General features: G+C 55.9%; 1 protein-coding gene across 2 annotated transcripts in view; it reads right to left on the bottom strand.

The window, feature by feature from the left end:
* Positions 1–14,602, bottom strand: part of LOC116950944 (protein patched homolog 1) — a 69,336-nt gene that overhangs the window by 40,120 nt on the left and 14,614 nt on the right. For both annotated transcript variants that reach the window (XM_032969579.2, XM_032970371.2), the window contains exons 3-11: positions 10,091–10,301; positions 9,633–9,702; positions 8,954–9,045; positions 3,858–4,053; positions 3,387–3,505; positions 2,928–3,075; positions 1,908–2,039; positions 1,021–1,176; positions 107–205 (exon numbers count right to left, since the gene is read on the bottom strand). In XM_032969579.2, the coding sequence (XP_032825470.1) occupies positions 107–205; positions 1,021–1,176; positions 1,908–2,039; positions 2,928–3,075; positions 3,387–3,505; positions 3,858–4,053; positions 8,954–9,045; positions 9,633–9,702; positions 10,091–10,301 (1,223 nt within the window). The remainder of the gene's footprint in view (positions 1–106; positions 206–1,020; positions 1,177–1,907; positions 2,040–2,927; positions 3,076–3,386; positions 3,506–3,857; positions 4,054–8,953; positions 9,046–9,632; positions 9,703–10,090; positions 10,302–14,602) is intronic.

Here is a 14,602-nt window from a genome sequence, read left to right as displayed (position 1 = left end):
GTGGGGAAACACGGTGCTGGCCACGCTCGCGAACAGCCCCTGCCCCTACAGCCTCTTGGGACCGTAGGGGGGACGACCTTTGTCTTTGTGTGTGCGCGGCCGGCACCTCGAGCGGAATGTTCGTTTGCTGTCCCATCTCAGTGAAGCAGTGCGCCAGCAAGAAGACATCATCTACCCCGATCCCCAGCGCTAGGAAGGGCAGCACCTGCAGGCGGGGGGGGGCACGGGGGGGGGGTTGGGAGGTGGCGGGGGGGACCGGGGGGGGGGGCATGGGGGGTGGGGGTTGGGAGGTTGGGATGGGGCGGGGGGTGGGGCGAGGGTGGAGGGACACGTGACCTCAATCAGAACCATGGACAGTATTCGCAGTCAACATTATGAGTCAAAAGAGATACATCGTAATTGAATCAATTGATTCGCTAATTTTCCATGAAGGTCCTGCTTTTAGCCAATGAATGATAACGAGTTGTGTTTATTATACTGTACACGTGTGGGAGGAAAACGGAGCATGTCAAGCGCGAGGGGGCAATGCTCTATCTCCCACGTACAGATGTAAACAGATGGCGATTAGTCCACTTTCCTACACCGCCTTCTCCTAGCGAGTCAGGGTACGGCTCCTCCCCTACGCCCACGGCAAGGGAGTTTGACAGCAACATCTGTGTGTGATCCACCAATCCTCGCTGCTGCCTGCACAGCGCTGGATCACAGGCAGTGTTTAGCTGCCACCACCACCACCACCGCCGCCCGGCAGAGTTGTGGGTTAGGCCATGTAACGATCCGCCCCAATGTGACAAATGGCCTGCTGCTGCTGCTGCTGCGGTAGGCAGTGGTGCAAAAGCACAAATAACAAAACAACTCAGCACACTCGGTGCCAATGCCACTGTGGCCTTAACGGGAACAAAAAATAAAGGCGACGTTTCGAGCAGCAGCCCTTCAGCAGTGGGGCAATACCCTCTTAATACCCCGCTTGGTACCCCCGTGGCACCCCCGTGGAATGCCCCCCCAGCCTCCCCCCGTCCGCACCTGCGTGGTGGCGGCGTTGAAGGAGATGCCGATGAGCGAGCAGAGCCCGAGGCCGGAGGCAACGGACAGAGCGACGAGCAGAACGCCGGCGAGGCCCACGGCGCCCTGGGAGCGGCCGCACTCCCAGCGCAGCATCGTCATGCACGAGTACACCATCTACACAGGCGACAACAATCCCCCCCAATAGCCTTCACCGAATGTTGGGCGCAAGCGCCGTCGGCGAGCAGAATCTACGAAGGCCGGCACGGCACACGAGGGGGGCGGCTGGCCAGCAAAACGCCCGACTGCCTTTGTCTCCCTCGTGGCGATGTTTACACATCGCACCGGGTACACATTTCAGGCTGAGCTGACCTAGGGGAGGCCCGGGACGGGTTCAGATATTCGTCACCAATGTTTGGCCGTAAGCGCGCATCGAACTCGGGTTGCCGGGTTTGTAGTGCAGCGCACGCTAACCACTGCGCCACTGCTTCCCACCAGCATCATCGTGCACTCAGACACACACGTGCACATGACTACACCATCGCACAGACACACAGACACGTACACACGCGAGGAACAGGTGTTCTCATTGGGGGGTGTCCAATGTCCCATGGTGGCGGGTCAGGGGTCAGGGGTTAGGGAGCAGGGGAGCCTCCCACTGTGACGGGAAATCTTGGGGTCGAGACCCCTCGTAACCTTGCCCCGTCTCCATGACCCCCTCGGTGACCCCTCTGTGACCTTTCCCCCTCATCTCCGTGACTGCTCAGATTGTATCCCGCTCGGTGACCCCCGCGCGACCCCTCGGTGACCTCCCCGCCTCCCCTCGGTGACCTCTCCGCAGACTCCCCCCCCCCCCCCCCCCCGTGACCCCCGCCTCAGTGACCCCTGCACGACCCCGGGCATCTCACCATGAGCAGGTAGCCCCCGGCGATGCGCACGGCGCTCACGCTGGAGAAGGAGCGGAGGATGTCTTTGAGCGTCGTCTGCGTGAAGGAGCTGACGACGTGGCTCGAGTTGGGGGGCACGCTCTGCTGCACCACCTGCACCGCACGGCCCCCCCCCCCCAACCGCACGCCACCACCACAACCATCACCGCAGAAAGACGGCGGTTATAACAACGGACGCACACGACGACGATCAATATCGTGAATAGGATGATGCTTGTTTACTCAAGGAAAGCCTCATGATTCTTTTTCAGGATCATGCCATTTTTTCGCTGCAGGGGCTGATGATTGCTGCTGCTGCTGCTGCTGCGTGTGATCTCCATGGACCAAACATTTTATTATTTTTCAAATCTGGAAGAATTGTACCATCATGGGATCTTCACTGTCCACTGTGAGTGAAGCAGACAGCGCGTGGTAGTATTTTTACGGTTAATACCACACCACTGCAGTATTAACCAGGGTGGCCTGCCGGATGTTAACCACAAAACTCTGCAACGATCGGTGAGTGCACAATTGCTGGGCCCCCACGCGGTCACTGCCCCGTGACGATCGTGATGATGGAGCGCATGCGGACGACAATTTGGGCAGCCACCAAAATAACAACAACACGAGCTGCCCACACGTGGTGGAGAGGGCAGCAGGAGGAGGATGGGCAGGTGGACGAGTAAGCGAACGAGGGAGCGAGCGGGCGAGTGAAATAGCGCGTGATAGAACGAGCAAGGCGGGTGAGTGCCTAAGTGAGTGGGTGAGTGGGCAATCGAGTGAGCCGCACAGCGAGGGAGCAGGTGGGGGATACGAGCGAGCGGTAGCGTGAGTGAGCAGGTGGGTGCATGATCAAGCGGGCGGCATAGCGGGTGGGTGGGTGATCGAGTAAGTGGCAGAGCGAGGGAGCAGGTGGGTGATTGAGCGGGCGGCAGAGCTGGCAGGTGGGTGATCGAGTGGCTGGCGGTCGAGCGTGTGGGCGAGCGGGCAACTTTCCCTCACCTGCACAAACTTGCGCTGCCACGCGTCGAGCACGGCGGCCGCTTTCTCCCGGTTCCAGTTGACGTCTAACATCTCGTAGTCGCCTTTGAACGTGCGGAACAGCTGATCGGCGCTCATCAGGTGGAACACCGTTTGTAGGGCCTGGGCGCTGTGGGAGGAGGGCAGGTCACAGAGGTCAGAGGTCATGCCGAGTTGCAATGGTACATCGCATCTCAGTGTATTTTGAAAGGGCACCCCCAGCGGCAGCTGTCCCTGTGTGGTACAAGGTAGGGGACAACGACTGCTGCCGATGCGTAGTCCCAATTCAGTGATCCGCAAACTCGGACCGTGACGCCGATGAGGTCACGGGACCCCGAACGTCCACCGTGATCGAGGCGGCCGGCAAGTGGCGTCTGTACGTTGAGCACGGTGGCACCGCGGGACGAATCGGGGCGGCCCACCGAGCGGCGCGCGACTCACGTGAGAAGGCGAGAGCCGTTGCGTGCGGCGCCGCCGATGATGAGCTCCTCCTGCCAGTGCATGTAGCGCCGCGAGAAGCCGTAGCAGCCGCCCGAGAGCTCGCCCGCCACGTCGGGTGCCTGGGACACGCGCGCAGAGACGCACGCGCGCAGAGACGCACGCACACAGAGACGCACGCAGAGACACACGCGCGCAGAGACGCACACGCGCAGAGATGCATGCACACAGAGACGCACGCACACAGAGACACACACACACAGAGACGCACACAGAGACGCACGCACACAGAGACACACACACAGAGACGCACACAGAGACGCACGCAGAGACACACGCATTATGTCAATATTTCTCCTGCCTCCTACATGAGCGAGACTCATATACAGACACTGCCTCTGCCTCTTCTTCCTCCTCAACCTCATAAACCAACCTCCTATTCATCCTCCTCCTCACCCTCCTCACCCTGCTCACCTGTCCCGAGTGTTTGTTGGGCGCGGTGTCAGGGCAGTCGGGGTCCGAGGGCTCCAGGCAAGGCCTGTCCATGTAGGCCCGGCCGACGCCGGCGCGCTGCAGCAGCCGCTTCAGCTGGCTCACGTCTAGCACGGAGCCCAGCGCCTCCAGCAGCCGCTCGGGGTCCAGGTTCGTCCACCGGATCACCGGTTGACTGCTGCAGATACAACAGAGCCACGCCGAGTCGATGCACTCTTGTTTTCAGGAGGGTCTTGCTGCTGCTGCTATTGCACTGCGTTTTTATTTGTAAGATGTTTTCAGCCAATTCATCATGAGTCGCATTTATCATTCACGTGGGAGGAAACCGGAGCACCCGGAGAAAACCCACGCCTTTGCGAGCGGGCAACGCTCTATCCCCATACAGATAGAAACAGATGGCGATCAGTCCACTTGCTACACTGTCTTCTCGTGGCGAGCCAGGGGTAGGGCACCCCCTGACGCCCATTGGAAGGGAGCTTCACAGCAACATTTGTGTGTCGATCCACCAAACCCCGCTGCTTCTGCCTCCACAGCGCCGAATTACAGGCAGCATCCATGTGCAGCAGCAGCGTAGCCACCACCGCGCAGACGCGGAGTACGGTGTTGACCGGAGCAATGCCCAGACACCTGTCTCCCTCCTGTCCGTCTCCTCCTCCTCCTCCTCCTCACCCACCCCCCTTCCTCTGTACCCTTAGGCGAGGTTGACACGAGGAGTGAACTCATGAGGGAAGACCCAGGATGAATTACGATGTCACTCGCAGCTTTTTGTTGCCCGTGGCTCGGAGTTGAACTCAGATCGCCGGGTTCGTAGCGCACCGTGCTAACCACTGCGCCACCGCTCCAGACGTAGACGGGCATGTGCAAACTCAGGTTTTTCGGGTCCGTAGTGCATTGTGCCAATCGCTGTGTCACCGCTTCACACAAAGATACAAATATTCCCCGTGTAGCCTTTAACGACTGTTGGGGCAAGTGCCGTTGGCAAGTAGCACCGATGAAGGCCGGCACGGCACACGGTGGCTGGGTGGCCAGCACCACGCCCGGCCACCTTTGTCTCTCCACCGGGAATCGGGTTCATTGCACAGGGCGCTAACCATTACGCTACCGCTCGCCACTAAACACACACACACACCAACTCACAAACTATACATGTTCACTTTAGGCTGAAGGGGTTTGTAGTGCAGTGTGCTAACCACTGCACCACCACTCCCAACATACTCACAGACTCACAAACACACGCACAGACGCACGCACAGCCGGCTTCCGTGCACAGGGGCTAGAGAGGCGTGAGCGCGCGTGTGTGTGAGTAAATGCGTGCACGCATGTGTGTACGTAATTGTGTACGCGCGAGTGCGTATGTGAGTGTGTGTGCGCCAACAGTCTCGTTCAGGCCACATGGGGGATCTTTGTTTACGCGGTTTATGCTGCGCGCGTGCGTGTGTCCGTACTCGCACGTGTGTATACGCGTGCGAGTGCGGGTATGCAAGTGTGTGCACGTGTGCGTACGGGTGTGTACACCCGTGTGTGCCTTGTGCGTGCGGGGTAGGGTAGGGGTCTCTCTCGTGGCAGTCCACATTCCAAATCCCCCTCAGGGGGTGGCCTGGGTTACCAAAAACCATTTCAAAGGCTGCGTGTGTCGAGCGGGGAGGAGAGGAGGAGGAGAGGAGGGGAGGAGGAGATGAGGAGTAGGAAGAGAGGAGGAGGAGAGGAAGTGGAGGAGAGTAGGGAGGAGGAGCAGGAGGAGAGGAGGACAGAGGGGAGGAAGAAGAGGAAGTGTGAGTGGGCTGTGTGTGTGTCTGTTTTGGAGTGTGTGTAGTGTGTGTGTGTGTTTGGTGTGAGTGTACGCGTGCATGTGCGTACGGTGTGCGCACGTGTCTTATGTGTGTGGAGTGCGTGTGTGCGTGTCAGTTGCTCTGCACGTGCGTGCGTGCGTGCTCTTAGCCTGGCACAAGAATTTCTGTGGCGTCGCCGTCACTTATTGGCAAATAGCGGTTGTTGTTGTTGTGGGAGTGCGTCTGTGTGTGTACGTGAATGTGCGTGTGTGCGTGCATGTGTTTGTCATTCTGCGCACTTGCCTGTGTGTATCTGTGCACATGTATACACGTGTGTAGTGGGGAACGGTGGCGTAGTGGTTAGCGCACCGCACCACGAACTTTGCGACCCGAGTTGGATTCCCAGACATGACCAATATCGGCGTGGGCCTCCCCTAGGTTGACTCAGTATTAAATTAGTACTTGGTGCAATGTGAAAACAGCAGCACTGGGGAGGCAAAGGCGGCCGGGCATAGTGCTGACCACCCACCCCCTCGTGTGCCGTGCCGGCCTTCATAGATGCTCGCTAACCGCATTTGGCCCAACAGTCTGTAAAATATTACACGGGGGATCTTTGTCTTGTTTGTGTCTTTGTGCTTAATTGCACTTCAGTTAAGAAACCCTGGTTTTTGTGTTTGGGGCTCAATGTGAATGCACATGTGGTGAACACACACACGCACGCACGCACACACTCACACACGCATGCACACATGCACAAAGACCCCATTAAGCCGTACATGCTGTCGGAGCAAGTGCTGTTAGCGAGCAGCTGTTAAGGCCGGTATGGCACACCAGGGCGTGGTGCTAATCACACCACGCCCTCGTGTGCCCGACCGCCTTTGTCTCCCCGCTTCTGAAATTTAAACACGGCGGCAGGTACTAATTTAAGGCTGAGCCAACCTAGGAGAGGAAGAGGACAGAATTTAACTCAGGTTGGCGGGTTTGCAGCGCGGCGCGCTCCACCAACCGGTACTCTCCAGCGTGGTGAAGTATGGGCAAGCAACCCCCCACATAATGGGCACGTCCTTTGGAGGCCTCCACCCAAGCAGCGGAGTGACAATGGGCTCTAAGCGAGGAAATGCACATGTTCATTTTGATGTTGGATGTATTCTTGTGAAACAGGTGTGTTTATCTGTGTACACGGGGAAGCTTCGCTGCGCAGAGCCTCGCGACTTTTATTTCACGAGGGTGCTACTACGCTGGGATGTTTGGCCATGAGTTCCCCGCTGGCCGCGAGAGCCTGGGAGGGAGCCGGAGAGCCCGGAGAACACGCAGCACGGCGCTGCTGCAGACCGACGTGCTATACTGCCACCACCTGGGTACATCACATCTCATCCCTTGGTCCAAAGCAACTTACCCAGAATGCCCTGACCCAGAATGCCCTGACCCAGAATGCCCTGACCCATGATGCCACCACAGCTCGCTCCCTTTCTCTCTCACTCCCTCTTATACACCCACGGTGGTGCTGGTGGTGATGACGGTGGTGGCCGGTTGTGGTGGTGATGGCGGTGACAGTGACGGGAGTGATGGTGGTGGGGATGATAGTGGTTTTGTGGCGGTGATGATGGTTTGGCGGCGGTGGTGGTGCCGAGCGCTGGGTGAGACAGCTGTTCCGCAATTTCCCCATCGCCCCCCCCCCCACCACCACCGCCACTCTCGCCATCGACTCCCCTCCGCCCTCAACACTCAACCCCCCCGCCCCTCCCCCACCCCCGCCCCCCCAAACACGGCGGTCTTCATTCTCTCCCGTCTCGTAGAGAGCTCTGCACGGACACGGAGTCACAAACCGCCCCCCATAGCAAGCCGCCCCCATTAGCACAAGAATGAGCGCTGGGGTAAGTGTATTTACGGCCCAGCCGCTACCAAATTTGGCCACCCATTGTCCCGGCGGTCCCAGCTGCAGATCCGGGTGACAAAGCCAGCACTGGTGTCCAAGTTTCTCACGGGCAGCGCTGCTTGTAAATCTCACAGCCCCTTCTTCTCGCTCTCTCTCTCTCTTTCTCCCGGCATCCTCCTCCTCCTCCTCCGCTCCATCTCGCTCCGCCGCACTCCCTGCCTCTCTCCCGCTCTCCCTGCCTCTCTCATCCTCCCGCTCGCTCTCTCTCCTCTCTCTCTCTCTCCCTCTCTCTGCCCATCCCACCCCGCGCGCTATCCCCCGAAGCTCAGTCCACCCCGGAGTTTGCAGACCGCCGCCACCCACATAGGAGCACTGAGCTTGCTCGCTCGTTAAAATCCTGCCGCTCCCCCCCAACCTCCCCCCCGCCCCCTCACTCCGTGCCGCCCCTCCATCCACCCCCCACCACGGTTTTGTTTCGGTGTCCAACCGGCCGCACGCTGACGTCTTGATATCGGCAGAGTCACCGGACTGTGTGTCGGCGACACCTGGGGTCGTGGCCAATCGCACGCACCGAAGGCGGGACCGCACACGGGGGGGGGGGGGGGGGGGCACTGCCACCGGCCGTCAGTCACCTCCCTGTCACCCTTCTACCGCTACCACCGTGGTTAGCGCTCCCGTGAACTTCGCTCGTCGATTCCATCACACGCCGCGTTCAACCACCACGCTGCAGGTCACAGCAACACTCACCAACTCACCCACTCATTCACCAATTAACCCACTCGCTCACCCACCCACTCAACACACTGCAGGTCACAACAACATACTCACTAACTCACCCGCTCACACACCGATTAACCCACTCGCTCACCCACCTACCCACTCACCGCACTGCAGGTCACCCCACTTCTCTCTCTGCTTCTTCCCTCGCACTGCTCCACTCTGGAAGAGCTCCCTCCCATCGTCATCTCTTCCCCCCAAGCTCTTACAATAATAACAGCACCTTGCTTAACACAAGGAACGTGTTCCTCTCTTATCCATTACAACCCCAATGGTGCTACTCGTTGCTGGCCGCTCGGCGTGTCGAGCCCTTGGGCCCTGTGCTCGGCAACCGCAATATAAAAGATAAATGTTGACGCACACGGCCCTCCGTGTCCCTCCACTGCTGGATGAGGGCCTCCCCACGCCACGCTGGCCGTGGGGACTGTTCGACCGTACTTCACCACACCGCGAGTTGACGAGACCACAAACTCGCTGCACAGGAACTCAGCGGTGCCGGCTCCGACCTCTCAGCGTCTCTGACCTCTGAGTCACCCGCCTACCTACGTCCTCCTCTTCCCCTTCCATCATCTCCATCTTCACTGTCAATCCTTCTGATCCACACATCTCGACCAACACTGAACACTTAAAATAAAAAAGTAGTGGTAAAGACTTACGGCAGATATATGAAGCCTTCTTGTAGTTTAGCTCCGTCCCAGAAGCAGTCGAGTGGCGTTATGACCACGCACGGGAACAGCCGTTCCACCAGCTTCCAGGAACGGGCAGATGGGCAGGCGAGCGGGCAAAGGACACACGGAGAAAGAGACGACAACACAGAAACGATTACAAACTCCACAAGGCCTCGTACCTCTATCTCCGCTGCTGTCACATCTGGAGTATAGCACCCAGACATTGAAGCCAGCACGAGATGCCCTACTCTTTTTGTGACTACCGTTATGAGATTCTTAACACTTACTGTGAAGCAAAGCAGATTATTTACGGTACTATTCATGGGTAATGCACCGCGGTATTAACCAGGGTGGTCCCTGGGTTCAAATCAACCGCGAATATCTGTAAGGAGCAGCAAACGTGCCACCACCGGCCACGTCACCCACCTCCCCACTCCACCACAAGACTGGAGATCCCAGATCCCCGTGAGTCTATGGGTCTCCGATGGCGTCTATGGGACATGAGGGCAGCCCCGACTCGGATTTGAACCCAGACATTCGGTGGTATCTGCTCGGGCAGAGTCGAAAAGGGCAGGGGATGCTGGGAGAAAAGGGTGAAACGTGGTTGTGTGAGGGTGGAGAAGGAGCCTGGGAGCGATGGGGAATGGGACGTCACGCATGGACTCACCTGGTCCACGAGGGATATCTCGAAAATGGGTATGCCGCTCTTGAAGCAGAGCTTGTCTAAAGTCCACTCCCTGGAACGCGCCACGGGGAGATGCAGTGGCATGGGGAAGAGAGTGAAATCAACCAACGACATCAATCAACAACAATAAATAACAACTGACAACAACAACACCTACTAACTGCCAATATCAACGACCAACAATAACGTTCAACAACAACAACGCCACCACCATCAACAATAACGGCAACTCCTGCCGACACCAACCAACATCAACCACCGCCAACCAACATCAACAACAACAATAACACTGACATTACGCAGACAACGATGACGGTGACAATGATGGCGACGATGACGATGGTGACCATGATGGCGATGACAATAATCACGACGGTGACGGATTGGGTGATGATCACGACGTTGATGATGATGATGATAAAGACGATGGCGGCACTCACTTCCCGTAGAGGGTGACCTGCGTGCGACTGGCCGCCTGAGCCGACACCAGGTGCTGCCTCAACCCCTCGGGGGTCAACTGCTGCCTGGCCTTCTCAGCTCCGATGCCACCACCCGAGCGCCCCGTCTGAATGAGCATCTGTGGACTCGTTCCGGCGTCTTCGCCGATCTTGAGCCGTGTGTAGGCGAGCTCTCGGCTCACTCGTCCGTCCACTGCACAGACAAAGATCCCCCACCCCGTATAGCCTTAACAGACCGGTGGGACAAGTGCTGTTAGTGAGCAGCACACGCGAGGGGTGGGTGGCCAGCACCACACCTGGCCGCTTTAGCCTCTTCAGTGCTGATTTATATACAGTGAGGGAAAAAAGTATTTGATCCCCTGCTGATTTTGTACGTTTGCCCACTGACAAAGAAATGATCAGTCTATAATTTTAATGGTAGGTTTATTTGAACAGTGAGAGACAGAATAACAACAAAAAAAATCCAGAAAAACGCATGTCAAAAATGTTATAAATTGATCTGCATTTTAATGAGGGAAATAAGTATTTGACCCCTCTGCAAAACATGACTTAGTACTTGGTGGCAAAACCCTTGTTGGCAATCACAGAGGTCAGACGTTTCTTGTAGTTGGCCACCAGGTTTGCACACCTCAGGAGGGATTTTGTCCCACTCCTCTTTGCAGATCTTCTCCAAGTCATTAAGGTTTCGAGGCTGACGTTTGGCAACTCGAACCTTCAGCTCCCTCCACAGATTTTCTATGGGATTAAGGTCTGGAGACTGGCTAGGCCACTCCAGGACCTTAATGTGCTTCTTCTTGAGCTACTCCTTTGTTGCCTTGGCCGTATGTGTTGGGTCATTGTCATTCTGGAATACCCATCCACGACCCATTTTCAATGCCCTGGCTGAGGGAAGGAGGTTCTCACCCAAGATTTGACGGTACATGGCCCCGTCCATCGTCCCTTTGATGCGGTGAAGTTGTCCTGTCCCCTTAGCAGAAAAAACACCCCCAAAGAATAATGTTTCCACCTCCATGTTTGACGGTGGGGATGGTGTTCTTGGGGTCATAGGCAGAATTCCTCCTCCTCCTCCTCCAAACACGGCGAGTTGAGTTGATGCCAAAGAGCTCCATTTTGGTCTCATCTGACCACAACACTTTCACCCAGTTGTCCTCTGAATCATTCAGATGTTCATTAGCAAACTTCAGACGGGCATGTATATGTGCTTTCTTGAGCAGGGGGACCTTGCGGGCGCTGCAGGATTTCAGTCCTTCACGGTGTAGTGTGTTACCAATTGTTTTATTGGTGACTATGGTCCCAGCTGCCTTGAGATCATTGACAAGATCCTCCCGTGTAGATCTGGGCTGATTCCTCACCGTTCTCATGATCATTGCAACTCCACGAGGTGAGATCTTGCATGAAGCCCCAGGCCGAGGGAGATTGACAGTTCTTTTGTGTTTCTTCCATTTGCAAATAATCGCACCAACTGTTGTCACCTTCTCACCAAGCTGCTTGGCAATGGTCTTGTAGCCCATTCTAGCCTTGTGTAGGTCTACAATCTTGTCCCTGACATCCTTGGAGAGCTCTTTGGTCTTGGCCACGGTGGAGAGTTTGGAATCTGATTGATTGATTGCTTCTGTGGACAGGTGCCTTTTATACAGGTAACAAGCTGAGATTAGGAGCACTCCCTTTAAGAGTGTGCTCCTAATCTCAGCCAGTTACCTGTATAAAAGACACCTGGGAGCCAGAAATCTTTCTGATTGAGAGGGGGTCAAATACTTATTTCCTTCATTAAAATGCAAATAAATTTATAATATTTTTGACATGAGTTTTTCTGGATTTTGTTGTTGTTATTCTGTCTCTCACTGTTCAAATAAACCTACCATTAAAATTATAGACTGATAATTTATTTTTCAGTGGGCAAACGTACAAAATCAGCAGGGGATCAAATACTTTTTTCCCTCACTGTACACCGCACCAGGTACTCGTTTAGGGCTGAGTCGACCCAGGGGAGGCCCAGCACCGGTTTAGGTTTTCATCACTGGTTTTGACCATGAGTGCGAATCGAACTCGGGTCGCCGGGTTCATGACAAGCGCGCGAACCGCTGCGCCATCGCTCTCCCGCAAAAACAAAGGGACACAACAACAACCGCCATTCGCCACTAAGTGGTGGTGACGTCACCAGCGCGCTTGTGCTGGGCTATGTGCACCACATACGCACGCACACACTCATGGACAAAGGAACTTTCAAGCACTTTAAACATGTGGGAACACCATCATCACCACCGTCACGACGTGTTATCGGGTTGCATCGTCCGCTGTTCAACACCACTTCCGACGTTTCAATCCCTGAAGCTCCCCCCGAGTGCGTGCAACGAAACGTCGGACTTCGCACCAAACATCATGCGGCAAGACCGCCAACCCACGCCGGTGAGCTGTATGTTCAAAAACGACTCGACACCGATGTGAGCCGTGTCAGGGATCTGAACCCAGCTCGCCGGATTCGTAGCGCGGCAACAAAGAGTTGGATTGGGCTCCATCCGCGTTCCACAACACACGGGAAAATTGATCCGGACTGGATTTTTCCCAGCACTCACCCTGCCCATTTCCCTCCTCCTCCTTCTCCCTCTCCTGCTCACTCTCCCGCTCCCCCCACCATTCCGGGCTAGCCGTGCCCAACGTGGGTAATTGAGTGATGGATGATTTCCACACGGCGGTGGCGGCGCACGATCGTTTTAAACGCGGCACGCGAGCGCAGCTTCGTGGGTCGTGCGACAACGAGCGAGAGCCGGGTTTTCGCTTCAAGCGTCACTTCTGTGTGACCGTGCGAGCGCACGCGAAAGAGAGCGGCAGAGGAGCCTGGTTCGCACAGAGCGCCCTGGGGTCACCGACCGTCACGAGCAAAGCAAAACAAATAAAGTTATGGCAATGCAGCAAATGTTTAAAAAATCTGAGCAAAACCCAAAATAGAAACGGGGCAAAAGCAACTGCGCCACAGAATAAATCATAAACAGTGCTGAAACATAATCGAAGTTACTTAAATTAAATTCCTGGTAAGGCAAGTTGGCTCGGACACCGTTCATAGTAAAGTCGAAGAAAAATGACAATCGAGTTTGGGCGATTGTTGCACCGGCGAGTGAACAGAGAATGACGCGTGTCGGAGAAGGAACGAGCACGGTGGCGCACAGCCTCGCTCTGTGACAAAGATCCCCCGTGTGGCCTTGACAGACTGCTGGGGCAAGTGCTGTTAGCGAGCACCTACGAAGGCCGGCACGGCACACGAAGGGATGGGTGGCCAGCACTATGCCCGGTCGCCTTTGTCTCCCAAGAAGAAATGTTTACACACCGCACTAGGTAATCATTTTCAGGTTGAGTCCACCTAGAGGAGGCCCAGGACAGGTTCCGATAATCGCCACCGAATATAAGTATGTTGAACTTCTTTCGCATCGTACGTAGCCAACCGTGCGAATTGGAGGTGTTGGTTGTGAGCGGGAATCAAAGCCGTTTGTAGCGCAATGCGCTAACCACGATGGTACCACTCCCCCACCTAAACACACACACTGTCTCACACTCACGCACACACACACACGCGACAGCTGTCTTTACCCGGGGTCACACGGTGACTCGACCTTTCACCCCCCGAGTTTCCCAAAAAAGGGACGGACGGAATGAACGTCCTCAGCTGGAATGAAGGCACAAGCCAGGGGGGGAAGGGTGGGGAGGGGAGAGGCACAGTCCTGCAATGCCTTCCTCTTGCCACTGCTGGTAGAAGGGTCTGCACTAAAGACAGCTCCAGGGAGCTCCTCTGGAGGCAGTGGTGGCCTATATTGAGGCTGTATCCCATTATTGCATTCTTATGTATGTGTAAACGTTTAGGGAGCTGCTCGACTAATTAGTTTTTTTTGTTCCAACAACTGGTCCCGCCTCTTTAATGATGTCCACGGGCAGGGTGGTGGTGGCGGCGTGCCTCTTGAGTCAGATCAAGAAGTTCCTGGGTTCGATTCCCTAACTGAGTGAGCTCCACAGACGCACTCGCTCACACTCTGCAGAACAGGGGGAGAACGTACAAACTCCGCACAGAAAGGGTTGGGAATTGACTCCATGGGACAGAACAGCATAGTTATTGTTGGGGTAAAACGCTAATTGCCAAGTTGATGACGATGATGAACAGTGAATGGTGAACGTAACATTAAGAAATACATTTTAGGACCGATCGTAATATCAGGCACGCTGCAATGAACGCACGTGATATAACCAGCGCCACTTGGGTTAAACCAAGGGAAGTCAATTAACTGCGGAATCCTACACGTGTTCTGCATTCGTTAAGCACAAGGGCAATGAGTGGCCACTTACAAATTAAAAGTCCCCTTGGGCCACCCAACTGCACCTGCCCTGCAAATTAAGAGTTCCCCCCCCCCCCACCCCGACAGCCGCACTGGGCAGGAAATGTAGATTTTTTTTTTGTAACTGCCACACAAGTGTATGCGCCGATGCTGATTGGTTCGGAATCTTGTGACC

The sequence above is a fragment of the Petromyzon marinus genome, chromosome 1, assembly GCF_048934315.1.
Source record: "Petromyzon marinus isolate PM22_M1 ecotype Great Lakes invasive population chromosome 1, UKy_Petmar_22M1.pri1.0, whole genome shotgun sequence".
NCBI lineage: Eukaryota > Metazoa > Chordata > Hyperoartia > Petromyzontiformes > Petromyzontidae > Petromyzon > Petromyzon marinus.
Note: the sequence above shows the minus strand (reverse complement) of the source record. Positions and strands in the feature narration are given on the sequence as shown.